Below are 23197 nucleotides of genomic sequence, written 5' to 3' on the forward strand. Positions count from 1 at the left end.
TTGCGGTGAGCAGGGTCGTCCTTCAATCGGAGGATCGGCGGTTCGATCCCCGGCTCTACCCGCCCATGTCGGTGTGTCCTTGGGCAAGACACTTCACCCCAAAATTGCTCACGTAGCTGTGCCTACGGGATGTGAATGTATGTATTTATGAATGTTAGCTACTCCTGAACCATAGCTCCTCCCATCACTGTATGAATATGGGTGAATGATGTCACTTTGAGGGGTCGGAAGACTAGAAAAGCTGCTAAACAAGTACAGGTCATTTACCTTAAGAGGCAAACATATTATTAACGGCTTGTCAATAATAAATACAAGGTCTGTGTACATTTTGATAGTTTGGATTTGGATCAAGAAACAAGTCGTATTGTCGTTTGGTCCTCCTCGCATTTTACAGATTACTGCTGGTAGTAATTGCAGGAAGTGGAAACGATGCCACGTATGTCTTTGTAGTACGTGGAATTACACCGTGCACCTTTATGGATAATCACGTGTTTGATTCCACTATTGTTTTCGTCTCCTCGGACACCGGCTGCACTGCAGTAGATCGGCCTGAAAGAAAGACCGCGATGTCGAATTCCCCCTGAACCTCTCCACATGTCGTAAATCAGAGCCAGGCTTTTTTTCCGCCCTGTGTGCTTATTCTCCCGTGAGTGGGGTGTACCGCGTCTCCATCGGGACGAAATCTTGGTCAATTTGGTCAATTGACGTAAGAAACTAATGGGCTGAATCAATTTTTTTTGTAGAATGATGAATGATATTGGTTTCCAGTAGCAGATGTATTTCAATATCTGTGTTGATGGTTAAAAAGTCTGGTTCACTTCTTAACGGTGATAAATCAGCGACACACTCGACATATGGACCTATACTCCGTACATCGAGCTATATTAATTTTGGCCAAACCAGACTGGTGAGCAGTGGCGTCGCAAAAATATTGGGCCCTGTGCATATGCAGGCCCAGTGGGGCCCCTTCTGATGATCTATTGTCACGCCATAACCAAATCATCAAGTTAACGTGCACCTGTAGCGGTGTGGGTACGAGTTTTCAGGACCTCAGTACCCACAATACAATGGCGGAAAGCCATCCTACTCTGCCACCTACTGTACACTGAGAAAGGGTAACTGTATTTCATAACATAATCCTGTTTTTCACTTGCAGAATAAAGTGCTCGCCAATTGTGTCGTGACACAGAAGGAACACGACTTGGAAACTCAAAGGGCACAATCCCTATATAGATCAACCCAGTGGCCCAGAATAAAATGTTGGCTTTGGTTTCTGCAAACCTCTGATGTTTCCATATTTCATATCGACTTGGTTAGGTTTGATAAGATATCGTGCTGTGGGTTCAATTAAGTATCTTTCTTTTGGTTTCACACAGGACACAGACACCACTCTGAGACTTTGTTTGGTCCAAGTCAGAAGAAAAAAAAACATTCCCCCAAAAACACAGTTGGCAGTAGTTGCATTGGAATGTTTTTTTGTTTTTTTGTAATATATATATTGGAGACCAAGCTCTGTATATATCCAGTCAAACTACTTATTTAGCCAATAGTGGCCTAATAGTTTACTCATAATGCTAATAATGGAAAAGCTCCAGAAAAGCTCAGATAAAAATCGACTGGTATTCCGTCCGTTACTGGTGAGCGGACCAAACTGTAAAAAATCCAGACAGGTCGATAATTCACCGTATTGGTCCATCAAGGCAACAAGCCACTTCTGTCACATTACACATTGATTTTGATCCTGTAAATATTGATAAGTGCATCTTTAATTAAAGAAGACCGTTTTAAGGTCACCGGACCTATTTCTTTTTTTTTTTAAGAGCATCTAGAATAGATCAGATGTGTACATCCATACTATTAGCCCACGTGTTTACAAGCAGGGGACAGAATGCCCTTGCAGAACTAATGAACTATAAGTAAAAAAATCACTTCGTTTTTTGGAATAGTTGCCTGATTTAAATCAGTTCCATTTAGATTAGCCACCTGTGTGTGTGTGTGTGTGTGTGTGTGTGTGTTGTCAGTGCAGCAGTGCTCCTGAACCAATCCACTCTATAGAGGACTCTGGCTTAAGAATACAACACGTGGACTCATTCCACATCTAATAAAGACGACTCCTGAGGTTTTCTATTCAACGCATACACATAAAACTCTTTTTGTGGGTCAGTTTGAAGCCGCCATTCACAACATCTGCTGCACCCTGCATCAGTATTTACCACCCGAACGCTACAAGATGTTGATTGAGAGTGGGCATCTTGGACATGTTGGTTATTTGTGATGACCGATGCATCCTCTGTCTATCTCTCTCTCTCCTTCTCTCTCTCTCTCTCTCTCTCTTTTTTACGCCTGCTGATTCCCAGTAAATTCGATCTCGGCTCATTTATAACGACAACACTATCCCCGAGATCAAAACGTGCACCCACTCCAGCAGAGGAATGGCAGGTGCCCACGGGCTGGTGGCGCATTACTGTGCCGCGATGGGTGTTTTTCTTTTCCTTTTTTTCTCTCTCTCCCTCTCTCTCTCTCTCTCTCTCTCTCTCTCTCTCTCTTCACGCGTCACCAGTGGGCGCTTCTTTCCTGCGTACAAAGAGAGCAGAGCCCGGGGATGCGCACAATGTGAAGTCTCTCTCCGCTCAGAGGCTGTCCGCTGTCCTCTCTGCTCTTTTCTTGGCAGCGTCTCGTGGAGCGTAACGCGAGGAGGTCTCGGGGAGCATCCGCGGTGCAGCGCGGCGCGGCGCGGCGCGCATCGTCCTCGGCCGGCGAAAACCGAAACAACACAAACAACAACACAAACTCTCTGATTGTGGAATTTCAAAGCTACTGAGCTTCGGCCCGTTAGTCGTCCCATCCTTTTTTTTTTTTCTTCTTCTTCTTTTTTTTTTTAAGGACGGAGAGACGCACGAGGACGGAGCGTCAACACGCCGCCGGACCACAGAGCGAACATCTTCTTCTTCTTCTTCTTCTTCTTCTTCTTCTTCTTCTTCTTCTTCTTTGGGCTTCTGGTGAGGACCAGAGTTGCAGTGAGCGATGGTACCCGCTCACTAGAGCCACAAACAACGCGTCTATACGGACACTGGAATTACAATCAAAGCAGTTTAATGAAGAGGAGAAAGAGAAATCTGCATCTTAAAACAAGTAAGCATCCATCCAAGAGATCCCCACTCCGCGTCATGTGCCTGCCTCTTAACCCCTTATGTTTAATATGCAAGGATTGCTAAGTTATTTATTTTTTGTTTCTGCAGAGAGAGAGAGAAAAAAATAGTAGCACAAACAAGTTCATTTGAATGAAGTGAAATGAAATGACAGGAAGAAGAAGAAAAAAAGCCACACATGCGAGATGGCTTCATGGAGTGTTCTGAAAAAAAGAGATGGTAGAAAAGGAGGGGGCACCGTGCATAGTGTGACCACGAGCACGCTGCTCGTGGTCACACTATGCACGGTGCTGATGATGATTGCCAGTCTCAGATGATTTGAATGGTCCTACTGGGATTGATACCGCTGGGGCTCGTTTCCCTCATCTAGGACAAAGTCCATATGGTGCTGCTCCGCTCAGTCACACAGAGAGGCAGCAGCATCAGGGCTGGAGAGAGAGAGAGAGAGAGAGAGAAAAAAAAGCTCCCCCTCTAACTTGTTTACACCAATTATCTCAGTGTCTGCAGAGGAAAACAGTCTGAGCTGTGTTTCCTTTCGGTTTGTGATTTTATTTGTCATCTAACAGCATGATATTCTGATATTTCTTTCTGCAGAGAATTGTTCTCAAAGATCTCACAGGATAGTTGCAGCCAGAGTGCTATTAGAGAAATCAATGCAGAAAGCTCTGCTTGCATAAATATATATATATATATATATATATATATATATATATATATATATATATATATTTGTCCCCCTCTAGAAAAGCAAATATTTGGCCACCAGTGGTCTGCACACAAGTATTCTTTTTTTCCTCCTTCTTCTTCTTTTCTCCACCCAGCTGTAAAAAAAGAAAGAAAAAAAAAGAGCCCAACAGTGAGAGGAAAAATGCTTCGCCAGCTCCATCTTCAAAGCATTCTTTATTTTATTTTATTATTATTGTTATTATATTCAGCAGGGATTGTAATCGTTCTCCCGTCTATTCATGTTTATTTATAGCTCCCTTGCACATCATTTGAGCACTAGCCAAAGGAGAGGTGAAACATGTCTTTGAAGCCATGCAGCAAATTATTCCGTAACGGAGCATTTGTAGCACCATTTGCTTCCAAAACCCCCCACCCCCCCACCCCCCCTCCCTCTTTTTGATTGAACCAGAGTGGCAATTATTGTACAGCCCGCTTTTATGAGAAACGCTGTGAAATGGATTGAATAGTAAAATAATAATATATATGTTTTAAATGTAAAGAGCCTGAGTCTCCTGCTCCTCATCCTTGACCCCCCCCCACCCCACCCCTCCCAGTTATGTGTTTGTGTCTGTATATCGGATGAGGATCTGGGGATGATGTGGCTGGCTGATGATGGGGTTGAGAAATGGATCGCTGCTCCCCTCTCTTTTAAGTGCACTTACTCTCCTGCCCCCCTGCGTTAGGCAGCAGCTGAGGGGATGCAGCCGTGTTTAACATGGGATGGGGATGGGGAAGGGGGGTGGGGGGGGGGGGGGTCCTTCCAGGGATTTTATTTTTTTTTCGCATGAAAACACACAGCTGTCTAAGGTCTGCAGAGCCTCCTGCCCCAGATGTTGCACTCCCACTGTGGTAAACAGATATTTTTTTACACGAGAGGCTATACGCCCGCAGGTGAACATTGACATGACACTTTTTTTCTTTTGGGTGAAAAACCTTTCCCATTGTCTTTTTGGCTCGAGCGACGTCTCACAAGCAGTCATACATGTCAAGAGGCCACCATGTGTTTGGTATTGTTTCCACAGCCCCCGCAGCCTCGAAATGAAACCGCAGGAGCATCTCAGGAGAGAATACACGCGTTCAACCGATCCTTAAAGGAACGACCGTTGTCACAGCTGTCGAGGCCGGGTCGCATTTTGTGTGTGTTTTGTTTGCAACCTCAATGCTTAATTCGTAATGGGAACCCTGGGAGAACGCAGACTTGCGATGCGACCAGCGCCCAACAATTACCCCTATACTTGGCTGTGTCCTTCTCACTCCACAAGTATTTCGCTGTGGACATTAAGCTTCTGCCTTTTATTTGTTAATCACTTCACTTTGTTTGTTTTATTTTTTTATTTTTTCTTCTCTCTCTCCCCTCATTTCAATTCTCCCCGGCTCATGCTAAAATAGACTTAGTGCCAGGCCCCTCGAAGGAGTAAATTAGGAGGCATCAGTGCACGGTTGATTGTGAATTCTTCATTCATTGGCCAAAGCACAGAGCAGCTGTGTATTCAGATTGAGTCCGTTCCCCCCGGGGTGGTCGGATCCTCGACTCCCAGGATCTCCTGCAGAGCATGAGAAGGCGATAACTATGTGGACATGAATGCATCAAGTACTGGAGTGAATTCATACCCATTGTGCCACTGGTATTCAATTTGGACAGTGAGGGGTTTTTTTTTTCTTCTTTTTTCGTGTGCATGATGTGATGTATATCTTGGTCTTCCGGCTCCGTGCGCCACATGTGATCTGAATACAGACCTTGAGCGTGCACACCCCTGTGATGGAGAAACTCTCTCCTTTTCCCCTCCCTCCCTCCTTTTATTGGATTCTTTCGCAATTATGCTGCCCTCGGGGGCTTGGGTGTGTGTGTGTGTGTGTGGGGGGGGGGGGGGGGGGGGGGGGGGGGGGGCATGCCTGCCTTTAACCACCTTTCCCATCAATTATGTGCCAAAACAACAGCCCCACTAACCAAGAAGGCATCTCATTTACTCTGGAATGTGCTTAGTCCAATGACTTCCATTAGGTTTAGCTTCTGCGGAGATGAAAGTGTGATGCCTCATTACATTTGGCAGAGCAATCTTTTGCTCATCATTTTCAGCTGAGAAAAAGAAGAAAAAAAACGGCCGCCTCACCTTCATGGTATCGGAGCCCAGAGAGGAGGTTTTTTAGTAAAAAAAAAAAAAAAAAAGATTCCAGTTTTGCCTGCATCCAGGGGTCTTTTTTTTTGGGTTTTAAATCCTGTTTCTTTTGGATTTGCTAAAGCTTTTCACTTATATGCAGCTCAAGGTTTGCGCTTTTTGAAGGTCAAAAGTGATACAATTTCTTTCTTCAATTTTTGCAGCTTGGATATGGCTTTGGTAGCGTCACGAGACACTTAAGCTCTCCACCGAGAGCCACTGCAAAGCCGTGTGGGGGGGGGGGGGGGGGGACACACCCTTGCTACACAACGTCTGGACAAACTGGCACATGTATGTGTTGCTTTTTAAAATCAACCGTTAATTCGGGCTATGTCTTTTCTCCAAAACTGAAAATGTCACTGCAGGTTTTTTAACAGACTGCAGAAATGAAGCTGTGCTCTCATATCAGCACAGACACTCTGCCATGAGCTGAGTAACACCCAACTTGCAAAGAGAGTCTTTTTTTCCGAGGAGATTTTCTTCTCAGGATCTTGAGGCTTTTTGGACAAGGTTGGGGTTGTGATGACGAGGTCGGATCGTCCAGAAAGAGAATGGCAGTTAATGCTGCACTCAAACTGAAAAATGCAGCAGCCTTTTTTTTTTCTTTCTCTTCTCTTTTGCTCCAGTAGAAACTCTAACCATTTAATCCAATGTGATGTGTTTTTAAAGCAGCAAAAAACGCCCCCCAAATTGTCAAAGACACCAGGAAATCCACTCTGGAGCTCGCTGTGACTGCAATTACACCAGATGCGGGACAATTACTGGCACTATATGACAGTGGTGTTAAGCCAACACTGGGCATTAACTTGTGATCAGGCAAATGGGATGAACCCCAGCCGCCCCATGAGATTATGTAGTCAATGCTTTCCACGTCAGAGCCCAGCCACAATCCTGCAGTTACAAGTTAGTTTGAAACAAGTGAGTGGTTAGTATGTTTTAAGAATTCCAAACATAGCCCTGGGTTAATCCGCATAACAGGGTTGTGTTGTAAGGATGAGGGCCTGGGTTGATTTCTTAATCCTGCGAGGCGTATCAGTTTCCACTTAGTGTGATGTAGGTCAGGGCATGAGCAAAGCTCCTCCTGTGCCACCGATACTGCACTTACAGTCTCGGGGCTCTTGGTTCCACCTCGACGTGAGGAAAGTTGAATGGGCGTTGAGGTCATTGATCACCGGTCAGACGGGATATCTGATGCAGGTGAGTGTGTCAGTGACGGGGGGGGCGGGAGGAGATACCTGCGAGGATCAAATCTTCCATCGCAATATGTTTTACGTCAAGATAAATTGATATACTGTCGTATAAAGACTGGAATATCTTCTTTTTTTTTTGGGCTTGTCTATATTGATGCAGATGTGCAATACTACTTTAAAGCAGTTCTACTCATCTATTTGAAACAATGCACCAACACAGCCAGAGATATTAAAGAGGAACTCCAGCAAATGCGTATCATGTTCCCACAATGTTGGGGAACTTAGAAGAGTTAAATAAAATAAAAAAAGAATGGTAAAAATCAGAACATCAGAGGTCGATTTATCCCAACTCTAGTCATACTGTTATGGTTAAATTTTAGGATATAAGACGGAAAACAACTATGGAACAACAAACAAAACAATTCAGCAATATGACAATGTATGACCATTGCAATAACATGATAAACAATGGAGTTAAATGGAATTAAAAGCTAAAATAACAGTAATGGTAGTAAACCAGCATGAAATAAAAAGTAGATTAATTAAATAACAATTAAATTCAATCAAATAAGTGAATACAATAATCAAAGGCCCGGCTGATAGGTGGGTTTTAAGTTTATGATGAACTGTATTACCTACCTACTTTACAATAAGTTTTTACTTTCCTTTCACATTACTTTGCTTCACTCAGCACAAAGCCTGCGACGATAGATTTAGCAGTTCGGTTCTTCTGGGACAAGAATCGAATAAATCCGAAACCAACACTTCCTTTGTTTTTGTTCTTTTAGTTTTTTTAAAAATGTGTTTATTTAATAAGGGACAGTGCACATTAATATAAACATTTCTGTAAAAGTTAGCCAAGAGGCTATTTTTCATCTGGCAGAGGCAGATGTTATGTTAGAATGCATTTGACCCCCAAAGTAGCTTCATTGCCCATGTTTGAGAATTGATGCCTCTGCTGCCTTACTGTGAGTGACAAGCTAACGGTTGACGTACGAGACAGCTGCACTTCACAGAATCAACAAACAGCCTTACCTTTAACCGCCATTATTTCTTTATTTGTTCCCCCCCACATCTGTAGATAAGCAGCAAAACAAGCCCCCCCCCCCCCCCCCCCCCCCCCCCCCCAAAACTGTCAAAGTAACAGCATTGCTGAGATTAGCCACTTCGACTCCGTGTTACTCGCTAACCGGTTACAGCCCAACGCAGTGCTCTTCCGATGACTAATGCTCACGACGTCGTCGTCGTCGTCATCGTCATCGTCTCAGACAGATGACGCGCAACAGTTTTCACTGAGCTTGATGCGGTAAACTGTTGGACTGCCCCTTTTTAAAGTGCTTGATGGAGAAGGTATACGGGGTGCACCGCTGACAGGGGAGACGTACCATCAGTCTGGGTTTCGTACGACGCCTTCTTTTACCTCCTCTGTCGATCTCAGGAGGCGATGCGTTTGGATGCTAACGTTCAGTCGGCGACGTAAACCTTTGTTAAAGTGTGAAGTGGCATTTTGCGGCTCCCTGGAACACGTTCTCTCAGCTCCTATTCATAGTCGAATGGCATAAGAGAAGGATATACAGTACCTCTTTAAAGCTTCTGCGTCAAGCTTGTTACAACGCAGCCATTTAGCAGCTGTTTCTTCTTCTGTGCCACCTGAACAAATTCTCCCCGCCGGGCTGTACCCTCAAGTTTTTTTTGTCTGTTTCTATCCCTCCTCACTTCCTCAAGATTCCCTTCCTCTCCACTTACAGCATCTCCCGGATAAAAACAAAGCAATTATGTAACTCAGCAGTGCTATAATCATGTATTTTTTTCTTTTTTATTGCTGACGAATGCTTGTCGTATCTGGCTCAAAATGTCATATTTTAATCACATGCATAATTACTTTCCCCCTCAGATTAGAATTCTTGTATTCAAGGGGGAGGATTCTCAAGCAACTGGATGAGAGTCTCATTTGCCCTCGGCAACTAAAGATGATGTTACCATGGAAACAAATTGTTCTGCTATCAATCACCGGATGCCTTGCAGGTAAGATGTTTTAACACACATTATGTCTCACAGCAGGCACAGCAACATCTCTGATAATTAATTTTTTTTTCTTTTTCAAAGCACATTTATTAGAGGGTAATGTTAACCGTCGTGCTTTTTATCCTCTCGTGGGCTAAACACACGTTCGTAAAGGTTGTGAATAGAATTGTTATACTTGGGCAGCAGTGTTTATGTGAAATATTGAGTTTCATCCATTAGAGGGGAAGAGATAGAGTCAGAACAGTTGTAAATAACCCCTGAGAGGAAAAAACTAAACATTGTTCTCGACCCCCCCCCCAAAAAAAGTGATTAAGTTGCAGTCTTTACATGCACAGCGTACCCAGCACAATGTCTTTTGCGCACTCTGACAGCTCACTGTCAGGAGCAACCGGGAGTCCGATCCCCATCCCTGCTCACTGTCTCGTCCAGATCACGATCGGGATACGCGCCATGACTCCCCCCACCCCCCCACCCTCACCCCCCCGCATTCTAGCACAATCCACTTGCCGGCGGACCTCATTCTGCCCTTGTGTGGCCACCGAGGAATTTGAGAAGCACAGACACTCCACCAGAATGTCATCCCCTTGTTCGAATGACATTGTAAATCCCAATGAACGTTATTCAAATTGGCTCATGGGTAATTCACGCCTCCGGACCTCAAGGGAGCCAGATCCAAGAAGCTTCACCTTCCTAGCGGACAAGTGTTTTATAACAGGGCGCCGGGTCTGTCGCCTATAGGTGCGCCGGCTCTCATCCAGCGTTGTAATGGGAACCTCTTGACTCAATCCCTGCAGCTGATAACAATCATTATGACATCTGAAGTGACACGCTGTCTATATTCTCACGAAACACTCCCGACGCCTCAGATGTTTTTCGCCTGCATGGCATTTTGCTCAAACTCACATTAGGGAGAGCTTGTTAAGCCGAACTGTGAGGCGAGTGAATTTCCGATGTGAAGCTGTAGGGGTTCAATCATTCATGAACGGCTCGCTCCAGTACGTTTTAAAAATGCGTTAACAACATTTTCATGACGTTTTTTTTTTTGCTGTAGTTTTGTTTCGCAGCTAATTACAACAAGAGTTGCAATGATTTTGTGGTCTTGTTTCCCCCCCCCCCCCCGTCTATCACACGGAGAAACGTGTGTTGATTCCCGGACGTATTCTTTCCGGTTCAAACCCACGTGCAGAGCAGCTATCCTCATGCTGCAATCTATTAGCAGGAGGATATTAATTGGGCCTACTCCGGCCGTCTGTTGGCTCCGCTTTCATTTAGTACCAGACTGTGTTCCACATCCTTCCCTTTTAAGCTGCTGGCAGATGAGTGCTTCCTGATGGCCTCAATTAACCGGTGCATGCGAATTATGACATAGACGTTCTGAAAATAGACCCCCTCCACTTTATTTATCAACCCTGTCACTTGCTGCAAACTTTAATTATTGGGGAAATATGTGGACAATTGGCTTTCTAAATCAGTGGTCAACTATACCATCAAATTAAGTCCTCAGCTGTTTTTATTTTTGTTATTATGATGTTTTCTTTCTGGCAAGTAATTAACGCAGAACACCTCCGTTTAGTTGAATCACACACACACACGCACGCGCACACACACACACACACACACACACACACACACACACACACACACACACACACACACACACACTTGTCTATGTGAGCTCTGTGCAATCGCATTAAAGTCACCCAAACCCCCCAAGCCAGCTAAATATTCACACAGTAATCATTTGCGTTGTATGACACATTTGCTGTATATTTTTCTGTTGCATTTTTTTTCTTAAGCGGGGAGATTAATTGTACCGGACAGTAGCAACAATATGATGAGTTAGCATGATAAAGTTAAAGTGACACAGCGAGGCCCCCTCGCGATGGAAAACCGGCCCAGCATGCAACATTGCAGTGAATACACATAAGCGCCGTGGTCAGTGTTTTCTTTCTTCCTTTCTTCCCGTCACGATTCCAAGTGTCAGATACTAAATGTGTCAGCAATAGCAGTTAATGCCTAACAAGAGTAAGTGGGATTTGGCTCTTAAAGCAAGATATGGAAAGGACGCACACAACACTTCTTAGGGAGCGTCCAAATGCAATTCTGTCCTTAAGTATTTCAGCAAGATTAACTGTTTGTCCACCCGGGGTCTGTGCTTTGGCTGCATGCTCTCTTACGGTCAAAGAGACCATATATTTTGCTTGTACTACCATAGACTTTCTCCCTTTTCCCCTTCCCCAGCCTGTACAGAGGATGTCATATTTCAAGGGCCAAGATGGAGGACGGAGCCGAGCGACCTCATTTTACCGATCAACTCCCCGGACCAGCAGGCCACCGTCACGTGTGGGGCAGAAGGGAGCCCTCCCCCGCAGTACAGGTAAATTATCACTTCAAAGTTGCATTTCCCCCACACGAGCATCCCTTGGCCCGGGCCGGGCCGCGCGCCGCACGCCACGCGCCACACACCGCGACGCCGCGACGTCTCCGCATCGCACGTTGCAAAAGTCGTTGCTGCCTAATTGCTTCTAAATCTCCGTTTGCTCGCTTCCGCGGGAAATCAAAGAGGGTTTCCGATAGCGGTGATTGCTATTGATTCGTTAAAGAACAACGTTTTCTGGACACAAACGCTCGAGAGAGAGAGAGAGAGAGAGAGAGAGAGAGAGAGAGAGAGAGATTACGCACCATCCCGACAAAAAAGACAGGCTTCAAAGAGCCGCTGCCTAATTGAGCATCCATTTCTAATTGAAAAAAAAAAAAAAGCTTATCTATCTCAGCCGAGGCTATGATGTAGAGTCAGAGCCAGGGCCGCGGTGGGTGATGAATATGCCAACACCTCAGATACGAGCGAGGTTAACTTTAATAATGATAAGATTTAAGCCGCAGCCCGGCTAAAGCTGATGATTTATGATATGGTGCACGGCTTAAGAAATCATTAGGAGAGAAAAGGAGCTCCAGCAACTCATCTGCACCACGGATCCTTTGATATCTCCTCGGCTACTCCCTGGCGGTGAAGTGGAGCCTGCCCCGGAAAAAAACGCCAGCTGGCGGTGTTTTTTTTCTTCTTCTTTTTGTGTGGTGGATTGTGTTTCGGAGCTTGGTCAGCAGCGTGTAGATGCACTGCAAGCAGGGAAGAGAGGCAATAACCTTGTGAGTGACATTCTGTTAAATGCTTACATTTCCTATAATGCGTCTGCGCTGAAAACATGGTCCGGGGGGGGGGGGGGGGGGGGGGGTTGGGGTATCACTGTTGTGCAACCGGAGAGTCAGTGGAAGGACAAGTCGAGACCCGCGGACCTAAAAGCCTTCTGACGTTCACTTGTGTTTTGTTTTTTTTGTGCAGGAGAGGGCAGAGTTTTTGCTCATTTTAATGGATTTTTACGGATTTTAAAGTCTCACTTTATACATTTTTTGTAGAGACTGAAATTGTCTTGACTTGAATTGTGCCAAATAGATTTGTCAGGAGGAGATGGAGACCCAAACAAAGCTAAAAGGATGGTTAGTAGTAGACTTGGAAAATGGTCCAGGGATGTCACGAGAACCGACACTTTGAGTTGACGGAAATTTTGGAAAACATTTTCTACACTTCCACAGGTACCAGGGGTCAGGGGTCAGGGTTCAAGACTAACGGCGGACCGCAGCACACAGCAGCTGCTTGGCTAACAGTTAAAGGAGCTAAGGAGCTAGGAGTTAAAGGAGGTTTCATTGAGGCACTTTATGACGTGTTCAAGCTCTGTTCAGTAAAACACCGTTTTTTTTGCACAAATATAATCTTGTAAAGTTTAGTTTTAGGCAAGAAACTTGTTTTTGTTTTTTTAGAAGTCGGGTTACTGTAACATAGCTCCAAATGAATGCATATGTTTATGGCATGTGTTGGCATAATACATTGGCCATATCAACTTGGAGTTAACCCCTAGTGGCCCAAAACAGACAAAACAAACAACGGCATGCAGCTTTGTTTGATTTAAAATGTCAAATAATGTGAAGCAGTCCAGGCTGTTTATTACAACGTTGACATTTTTTCTCTGATTTTAATTAAGCCAGACGACAGAATGTTCACCATCCACCCTCAAAGACATTTGAGAGAAAATACATGTGTGTTACCCTTTTTTTGTATTGCTCTGATTTCATGTAAAGCTTTTGCTCAGCTTCATCCTCGTGGGACTCACTTGTCATGTATCCTACCTGGAGTTCACGAACTTTCCACCACTTTGGAACACTCAGCTTCTGTTTGCAAAACAAAGCGCACAACTCGCTCTGGCGATGTTCATCTAGGTCAGTGGATCCACTGTGCAGTCAGCGCCCTCAGTTATGGTTAAAAAAAAAATATATATATATATATATATATATCTGAAACCAGGTTTAAAAGGAAAAATTGACGTTTCAGTAGGCCAAGTCACCACTGTGGATGGACAGTTCTGGTAATGCTTTTAAAGACACACTATTTCTACCCTTAATCTTACTTTGAGGAGGGAGTCTTTGTTTTTTTGGAGCTTCATTTGCGTTGCATCATTTTTTCTGACACTGATCGTCCTTGGCTGGTTTCCCAGAGAAGAGAGGACTTTCTCCTGATGATACAATATAGAAAGCATAAATTCTAGGCAATTTATTTCCCCAAGACTGAAATTAGAACGTCAAAATGTCCAGCGCAGACTGTAAAAAAAAAAAGAAAAAAAAGCAGCCTTCAGGAAGTGGTCACTGTCTGACTTTCACCAGGGACGGCAAACTATTGCAAATGAAAAGTATTTGTATAATTAGATATGCCAAGCGAGAGAGGGTATTACATTCGGAGCTGCACACTTAATTTCCTCAGTTACTGCAGCTATTAAGAAAAATTCATCCATTTGCTTTAATAGCCATAGAAAAAAAATTAGGTCACCCAATATTGAATTTGTCAGAGAAGATGATGTTAACCCTCCTCAGGGAGCAGCTGTACCATTGAGGGTATCAATGCTCCCACAATAGGGTGTTTCAGCTTTCCCGCATATCCTACGGTGATGAAATGTAGATGAAATATTGAAATGATCAGTCAGATATTATTTTAATCCAGTTGACAGTGGACAAAATGCACCAAATGTATTGGATTTCCAGCACAGCTGCAATGAACCACTAAATAGTGGTAATACCAGGTACAATATTGGGAGTTGCAGAAGTTGTTTATTTCATAAAGATACAGCCCACATGGCCACATTTGTGTCATTTAGACAATGTGTTTTTAATGTAGATTGCCACACATTAACAGGCTGTATTCCTTTACTAAAACTGAAATATATATTTTCCTTTTAATCCAAAACTAGGGATTTCTGTGACAACAATCCCATTTACAGATCTTTACAGTAGTAAAGTACACAGAATAGTGCATCTTTAGTAGCATATTGTAAATATTATTCAGCATACAAATGAAGGATGAGGCTGGAGGTATTCCATCTTTCTTTCTCACTGTCAGCAAATAAAAAGAAGCAAATCTGGTTTCCCTCACCTCCAAAGCACTTCCATGTACGTATTTAAAAATGGCTCACAAATAATTACTCTGTTAAGAAAACAAGGCGCTCAGTAATTTCCCTAACATAGCTCAGCATATCACACGTCACAAACAAAAGTTGGTTTGCCCGGGACTATTTTCAGCGGTGGAGGGACACAAATGAGATGCTCCAGTGAGTTCTTTGCGGCGGCAGGGACGCCGTGATTGGGTTGAGTCAAAAATAAACTGCGGTGCCCGAGTTCAAAAAGCGGAAACAGAGTTACTCACTAACGTGAAGCTCGAGCGCGGAGGAATAACGACAAGCCTGGATTTGTCAACACAAAAAGCAATAAATTGTTGAGCTTTTATTATAAGGTTTGATCGACAGTAAAAAAACAAACAAAAAAAACAACAACATTTAATATCACCAACCTAATACCTTTGTCAGAGCCAAATTAAAATGTAAACTAGAATATTCCTCGCATGACTGCCCCTGTGATCTACTGACATTTGACAGTGATATGGAAGTGGAGCCTTTTAATATGCTGTTTGACGAGTTTGAAAATCCCATCCGGTTGGGTTTGAATAGTAGAGAATAGAAATGAGAATACTATAATGTCGTTTGTGTTCAAGCTCTTTGCTAGTCGGCTTCGTATGGTCTGATTTTGTTTCCATCACATCGACTCCCCCCCCCCCCCCCCCTCCCCCCTCCCGCGCCCTCCGCCTCGCTGGCGCCATGAATATATGAACGTGGAGCCCTGACAGTTCTCCAGTTGACAAATAGTCCGGTGTAGCGCCAGAGCACACTCCAGGGCTGCGAGCGGTGCTTTATGAATACACCTGTCACTGTGTTTACTATGAATCTGCTGTAACACAGGATCAAGGGCACAGCAGTGATTGGAAAGGGGGAATAAAAAAGTGCTCTGGCTGGTGTCTGCCACCATGTAATGTGACTTCGGGCAGATGTATGACTCTACCTTTGTTTATGGGTCGGTACAGGGTAGCAGGAGCATAAATAGAACCGGGTGGGTGATTAGAAGATGGTTGTTTTTTTGTCCCCCCCCCCCCCACATAGAGCCAGATAGCAGGGCTGAATCCAGAAATTGTTTCGGATCGTATCGATTTTTAATCTTAAGGAGGGTTACTTGGGAGAAAGAAAATCATATGAACCCTCGGGTGTACGAGATTGTTTCGAAACCAATGGCATCAACTGGAAGAAGGCCGGCCCGTGGTCTCAAATAAGTTTGAGTTATTTAAGCTGTGTGCTTGAAGAATACGCTTTTATTTGCTTATTTGGCTTTTACTTTGAATAAAAACATCATGAATTCAGGCTGCAAAAATGTGATTGTTAATGGTATAATATCGGCTGGTTAGGGTTTATGAATGTGTGCGTATACATCCATTCATTTTAAAAAGCAGCAGCAATATAATCTACTACACACAATTGCAGAGAGTAGCCCGGTCAGCAGTTGACTTTCCATTATCAGCTCCAAGCTCTGCACGTGCGTCTGTGTAGGTGTAAGTATAGGTGTGTGCGCGTGTGTGTGTGTGTGTGTGTGTGTGTGTGTTTGCTCTGCCGTCTCTGTGGGTGTCTGGCCTGAAGGAAAAAGGCAGGTGAGCCAGTGCTGCAGCGCTATCCCCAGTCTATTTGATGAGTAGACCTCATGCAAAATTGATGTGGACCTCAAGGTCACGGGGAGTTCATTCAGAGCATGCTCAGAGCAGCCAGCGCCCTGCAGCACACCGCAGCACACAGCACTGTTCTCCTGGAGTCTGTTGGACTTACTGTATAAGCTCCTCTGCACATGACGCGGTGTTAGAGACAGCTCGGTTAGGGACGATGCTGAGAGCTTTGCTCTGCCTCACCGATGCAGGTTTTATAAAGGGAATTATAAATGGAAGATACTCAAACACACAGAGGTGTCGTGCGACCCCTTTAAAGCCAAATAATGGTAAGCACAGGTAATGGCCTCAGCGTGGGCATTGTGCGAATTTTGTTTCATTCAAATCCCTTTTTGAGGAATGGAGACGTGAAAGTATCCAGTATTTTAAAAGAAAATTGCATTTTCTTTTTTTTTTAAATAGAAAAATGTCTCACAGTTGGTGGTGGATAAAAGAGCTCGCACCCCGTGTCGGTAATAGTTAACCTTTCATTGCAATATTCGAGATAGAATTTCAGCTTATTCTGTCGTAGGTATAGCTGTAAGAATGCTGCCTGATAACAGCCCGATTCACGAGGCAATTTGAAGGGGGATGGTACCGCCCTAGTTAGCAACACCGCTTCCCCCTTCTTAGCCTGCCAACCCCGTCTCCATCCCCCGAGAGAGAGCTCAAGGTCAGAGGGGTTGTTAGTCTGATCTGCCTCACTCATTGATCAGTCATCTGACTGAGGTCTGCCCAATTTAGAACCCCTGGCCCCCGACCACTACTGACACATACAGTAGGTGCCCCCCCCCCTCCCCCACCTTCCAGGTGCGGCTGTGGCGCGTTCCGATTGCGACGCCAAAGCTGATGGCCGCCCCCTCCTGATGATGCTTGTCATCCCACCAGACGCGTCGCAGCACGGCTAAGAATTTAAAATAATTTACCACAGCACACGTTTGTAAGAAGCCTTCATGAATCACTTCCTTTCATTGACTTGATGGTTTGTTGTTCTCCATTTATGGCTTATTATAATTCAAGATGATTCGCCAACTTTTGCTGTCGGCTTTTTACTAAGGCAGGAGGTCAGTCGCACAGTATAAATCTTGCAGCAGAGAATCATGGTGCTGCGTTTCGCAGCTGTTGGGAAAACATTGGAATCCGGGCAGCGGCGAATATGAAAGTATGCACCAAATTCAAGCAGCGCGCCCGAACAGCAGTGAAAGAGCGCTCCATGAAGAGAAGGGTTGCTTTTCTCATTAGTGTTTTCTGTTTGGTTCCCGTTGGTGTAAAAGTATCCCAGCTGGGTCTTATAAAAGATGCTGTGTATGGCGCCGTGTGCTGATGTTTCTTCACATATTCCGAGTGTGAAGTCGAACGTTCTATATTTATTTATTTGTTGGGCCTCTCACTGTGACCGTGTGGGAAAACGCAAGCGCGAGTTTGTTATTTTGTTCACAACCGGCTCGCAATGTCGAAGAGTGACATAGCTGCAGCTGCAATGTCGGAACCGTCCTTTTAAAAATAGTCCCGTTAACCCACGAAGGCCATCTGCTTTACCTCTCATTACTCCCCCCGATCTTTGCCTTTTTAAATCGCGCCCATTTCACAGGGTTCACTGGCAGAAGGCAGAAAACAAGGTCCCCCGTGTCTTCTAATAGCAGAGCCTGTCTGCGCTTTCTATTCCCTTCTTTTCTGCAGCAAGAGTAGGTAGGTGGCTTACTGATTGTGTCTGCGATGCAGAGACACAACACCATCACACCCCACCAGCTGTCTGCTCCGGAGGTGTGTGTGATCTGTCCAGGCTGCCCACCTTCCTCCCCCATTACGTTCAATCATACTGGGTGGCTGCAAGTCTAACTAGCTTCCCATCCTTTTCCATTTAACCTCCTCCTCCTCCTCCTGCACACACACAATAACCCTCCCTTTGCCACAAACAGGGAAGAAAATCGAGAAACACAAGGACTTCATCAGGAAATTACTTAAAATGTAAAGTGTGTGTGTTTAACTCGAAACCTTCCCGTTGCGTATCAGATATTTCATATGCAGTATATTCTTAGAAACATAAGCTATGCCATGGTATTGTGCATATACGTGATCATTGTTGGAACAGGGACAAAATCAGTCAGATTAAGTGACAGACTGTAAGATGAATAATGGAAGCTTCAAGATGACAGACAGCTTCATCTTTTGTAGTCTGGGGGAGAGCCATGACTGGCTTTAATGCAGCATCATTCTAACAGCCTGCTAGTTTGCCTGGGATGGGTGGGGGGTGGGTTTTTTTTCTCTTCATCAATGGAATTGTCATTTCACAGTCCTGTCACCAAGGCGGATATGTGATAAGTCTTTGTTTCTCAAATTCTATAAGGAAGCGGGTAAAGTCATTTTTCCTCTGTGTTAGCGCTACGAGATAAAGTCCCGTCACCCCTGGGAGCTCTTACAGGTATCACTCTGTTTGCATATCTGTCACACGCGCGGCAGACTGTAGATTTGGCTGAATAACGTCTGAGGCGTTTTCATTGTTCAGCGAGAACATTGTTCAGTGTTTTGTCTCTGTTGGTCGCGCTGATTAATAGCTGTCACTTCTTGAACTGAGCTCGCATGACAAAATATCCCGTGACCTTTCTTTGGAGGGAATGGTCTGTAGACGATGCAATGCGAAGGTGTCAAAAAGCAATAAGTCAGAGCAAAAAAAGCACAAACATGAACTAATTAGAAAGCACTCAGAGAGCACATAACTCTGCCAAGGCGGCACAGACTTTCAGATTTCCAATTTCAACACCAAAATGTAGACGCATTTCCAATCTGGATCAAAATATAATATAACATAATTGTATTTTGAATGTAAGTAAGTGCAGTGATTCGTGAATGCATAGTAACAATCGTCTACTGGTCATGCTAGCGGCTCTGTGAGGCTGTATTTTGGCAAAGTGGCTCTTGAGCTAAATGCTAACGTAAGCATGCTAACATGCTCCAAAGGAAAATGCTAACCTACTAATGTTTAGCAGGTGTAATGTTTGCCATGTTAATCGTGTTACTTTAGTGTGTTAGTTATACAGCAGCCAGCTAAAGCATTCAAATAAATGTTACCACATCAATAATAATAATAATAATATAATATAATATGTAGTAATGGAACAGGGACAGAGCCCGTTTTGACTGCATACTTTTGCTATTATACTCATTGAAAATATTACTTAATTAAAAGGCCTACATTGAACAAATGTTCTCTGAATATTTTCAAATTGTCTTATTGTTAGTTTTTCTTGAATAGAATATCTTAATATCTGTGTTATCATTGTAGATATTTCTAATTGGCACTAAACACAGCATACAGCCGAGGCTGCTAATTTTGCAGACAAAGGTACATTTTGATTTAAAAAATATCATGTTATCACCAAAGTTATTACAATTCTTCCTGAAGTTGTCAGGGATGTGTGCATCAATCCATCCAGTTATTGTTGAGATTACACTGAAAACCGCAAATGTGTTATGTTTACAAGTTATGTTTAAGTTTAGATTAGTCAACATTTTTAACCACTGTAGGTAGAAAGTCAGAAGATGAACAAAGTAATTGGGATTCAGCATCGGATCACCAAATGGCATTGGGATGCATCCTCTTGGGAACATGAATCTTTCAAAATATGTCAATAGTCGCTGTGACATTTCACTCTAAACCATCAACCTCATGGTGGTGCTAAGATAAAATGCAGGGGATCACCATAGACATTATGATACATCCTCTTGGGAACATGAATATGTCAGAATATGTTATGGTAACCCATTCAGTAGTTAGTTTGAGCTATTCTGCCAAAGTGGTGGTCAACCGACAACCTCTAACATGGTTAAAAACAGCAAAACAAATGTTTAAGTGCTCCCTCAAACTATGCTATGATGCATAATTTGGTGTTTACTTACCAGCACATAAACACCTATTCCTAAGGCCGTGCCCTCATTTTCCACCAAATGTCAATATGTCTTTTTAACAGTTTTCCAATATTCTGCTCGCAGACTAAAAACCAGAACCGAAAATATAACCTCCTTGGAGGTAATTAAAACGGGGATGAAATAAAACCCAATTCATTATGCAAGTGGGAGAATAGTCAATACTCACCGCTGCTCATGTTTTTGAATTTTGCCTAACATTAGTAGAAAACAAAAAGAGCGAATTAAGTCAAACTGGCAGCCGTTGCCGTCCTCAAAATCGAAGGAATGTGTTTCTTTCGTACCAAATTGCTATAACGTATATTTACAACGTCCCAATTCCTCTGCTAACAATACAGAATCCTACTCCTGTTACTCACCTTTTATCTCCTCAGCATGATGCGACCGATCCAATCGATCTCTGTGATAAACACTGTGAGTGTGCATCTCCAGGGGGCTCAGCCACTGATTGTGTTTGCGTTTTTCCAGATGGTCACTAAACGGAACACTCATTGATCTGGGGAATGACTACCGGCGTCACATGACTGGGGGCAGCCTGATCATTAGCAACCTGGACAAGGACCAAGACACCGGGGTGTACCAGTGCACGGCCTTCAACACGTGGGGGTCCATCCTCAGCCGCAGAGCCAGCCTACAATTTGCATGTAAGTGATCCCTACAATTGCTAACACGTTTTCTGGCGTGACTCTGACACAATTATGACATCCTGGCATCGCTTTGCATCTGCTGTTTATCAGTCGGACGCGTGTAATATGGCTGCGGCCCAGGCCTTCTTATTAATTTCTTTTCTTATTTCATTCACCAATGCCGATTTCTCATTTGGGAATAGATTTTTTCGAAAGGGGAGATGGTAATCGAATGAAATGTCAGATGCAACAAACACTCACGGCGGGTGAGGCCGCTTCTGACTTCCTCTGAACTCCATTGATTCTCATTAGCGTCTCCAACTCGTGACAGCATCTATGCTCGGTCCGGAATTGACTCATACTTTGCCGAGTGACGGGTCGGCTCCTGTGATCAAGACTTCAAAGGAGACGGATGCCGAATGACCCTAAAGAAAGCGTTTTGCTTCTCTGTAATCGCCGGCCATTTCTAGGCGTTAAACGTAGAGCAGATTGAGAGTCAGTGACCGACTGCGTGCCGCTCTGTCAGGCTGCTGCTCACAACACAAAAAGGTTCGGGTTGGAAAAGTGATTCTGTGGCGTTTTGTCCTACGGTACCTTCCAGACAGGCACCATCGAGGCACCTCTCTGCTCTTGATCAAGCCTGCTGACTATTGATCATGTCCCAAGGATAGAGAGCATTTCACTTCCTCTCAGGAGATGGACTGCCATTATCCCTACAGCCAGCAATGAATCTTACTCGTGGGGACCGGGTGAAGAGCAGAGCTGCTTGACATTTATTGTCTTGCCTAATGCGCAGCGAGGGAGGTCTAGGAGATCAGCATGGCTGATACTCTGCATTCCCGTGTAATGAGGCCACTGCCCTAAGATAGACATGTCGTGCCTTCCTTGCTGCTTTGCTAGCCGTCAAAATCAAGCTGCAAACGACTTTAAGCTCGCTCGTCCTCCCACGACTCACAAGAAGAAACTACTGGAGTACTGCACGGAATTTAAACACGTAGTTGCGATCGACATCATCAGCATGCAAACTGTATTTCTGACGGGTTTCGTCTTTTTCCACACTTGCTTTGTAGCAAAATCTAGTTGTATTCAATCCGGGTTTTGTGTTCATAGTTTTGGCCATCATCATCGGTTTGGATAACATTGCGCTCATCGAGTTGTTTGCTGTGATCCGTTAGCGTGGCAACATTGGCCGAGCGGAAAACAAGATTATTGTTTCTTGACTGACCTTGACTGCTCGGCCCAGAATATAACTTGGGACAACTTCACACATTGTAATTAAAAGAGTTGATATTGACTTCGCTAACGGTCGATTGGTGTCTTCTCATCATCTTATTTCATAGCGTTTTTACCTAGTTTACCCACATTAGCCACTGGGGCAAAATTAGCTTCAAGATTTTTGCCTCATTTCCAGTGCATGGTTTGGCTTTTATGAATAGAATTAATTGTGGTTGCCGTTGATGGTATTACAAAACTTCAATGGTCCGCAGTGTTTTAACCATAACTTCTAGTATCGGTTCAGGTCGCTTGGAACCTTGCAGGTAGTTTAGTTGTTGGGTGCAACGGACCATTGCCATCTCAGAAATAGCCCTGTATTCAAAAATGTATTCTACTTTAACTATAAAATATAAATATTCAATTAAATGAATAATTTCACATTTCTTTGGTATTTCCAAAACGTACGGTCCACGTACAGTTTGGAAATAACATTTTGGTTTAATTTGCTAATGTTGCAAATTGAGGGGCTTAAAAAGCTGCACTCAAATGTTTTTTTGTCTTTCTATCAACAATAGATCAAATGACTATTAAAATTACAAATTACATGTATTATGAAACGTGTTAATGGTAGAACAAAAATAACAGCGAGTTCACCTCAGCTCAATGACGCCCTGTGGTTATAATAAAGGCCTTATCAGCTTTTACAAGGTGACAATGTGTCGCCGTTGCGTTAACAATACTGCTTTAAATAGCCGGTTGGAATGTTTATAACTTGATCGTTATCACCTCAGTGCTTAGCTCTTGTTGTAATGAGGTCCCCCCCCGTTCCCAATTCTCACTAATTGCCTGACAGTGATATAGTAAGAGATGAAAACTATTGTTAAAGCTACACTAAAGAAAATTATAATAAACCAGATACCTTTTTCTTTTACAAAGCACATTAAGACTCCAGCTTTGTGCGGCTTCTCTACAGCAGGTACAAGTAGTTTGCTCAAGAACATTATCGGTCACAATATATAACTGGAATACGGCCGGCGCCATTGCCCAGACCAATCATCTTTGAGCT

General features: G+C 43.8%; 1 protein-coding gene across 1 annotated transcript in view; it reads left to right on the plus strand.

Annotated features, from left to right (window-relative positions):
* Positions 1 to 2606: 2606 nt before the first annotated feature.
* cntn3b (contactin 3b) overlaps positions 2607 to 23197 on the plus strand; it is a 47330-nt gene continuing 26739 nt past the window's right edge. The window contains exons 1-4 of the mRNA XM_034532918.1: positions 2607 to 3132; positions 9116 to 9246; positions 11488 to 11623; positions 20759 to 20934. Of these exons, the coding sequence (XP_034388809.1) occupies positions 9192 to 9246; positions 11488 to 11623; positions 20759 to 20934 (367 nt within the window). The 5' untranslated portion in view covers positions 2607 to 3132; positions 9116 to 9191. The remainder of the gene's footprint in view (positions 3133 to 9115; positions 9247 to 11487; positions 11624 to 20758; positions 20935 to 23197) is intronic.

This window comes from Cyclopterus lumpus, chromosome 5, assembly GCF_009769545.1.
Source record: "Cyclopterus lumpus isolate fCycLum1 chromosome 5, fCycLum1.pri, whole genome shotgun sequence".
Classification (NCBI taxonomy): Eukaryota; Metazoa; Chordata; class Actinopteri; order Perciformes; family Cyclopteridae; genus Cyclopterus; species Cyclopterus lumpus.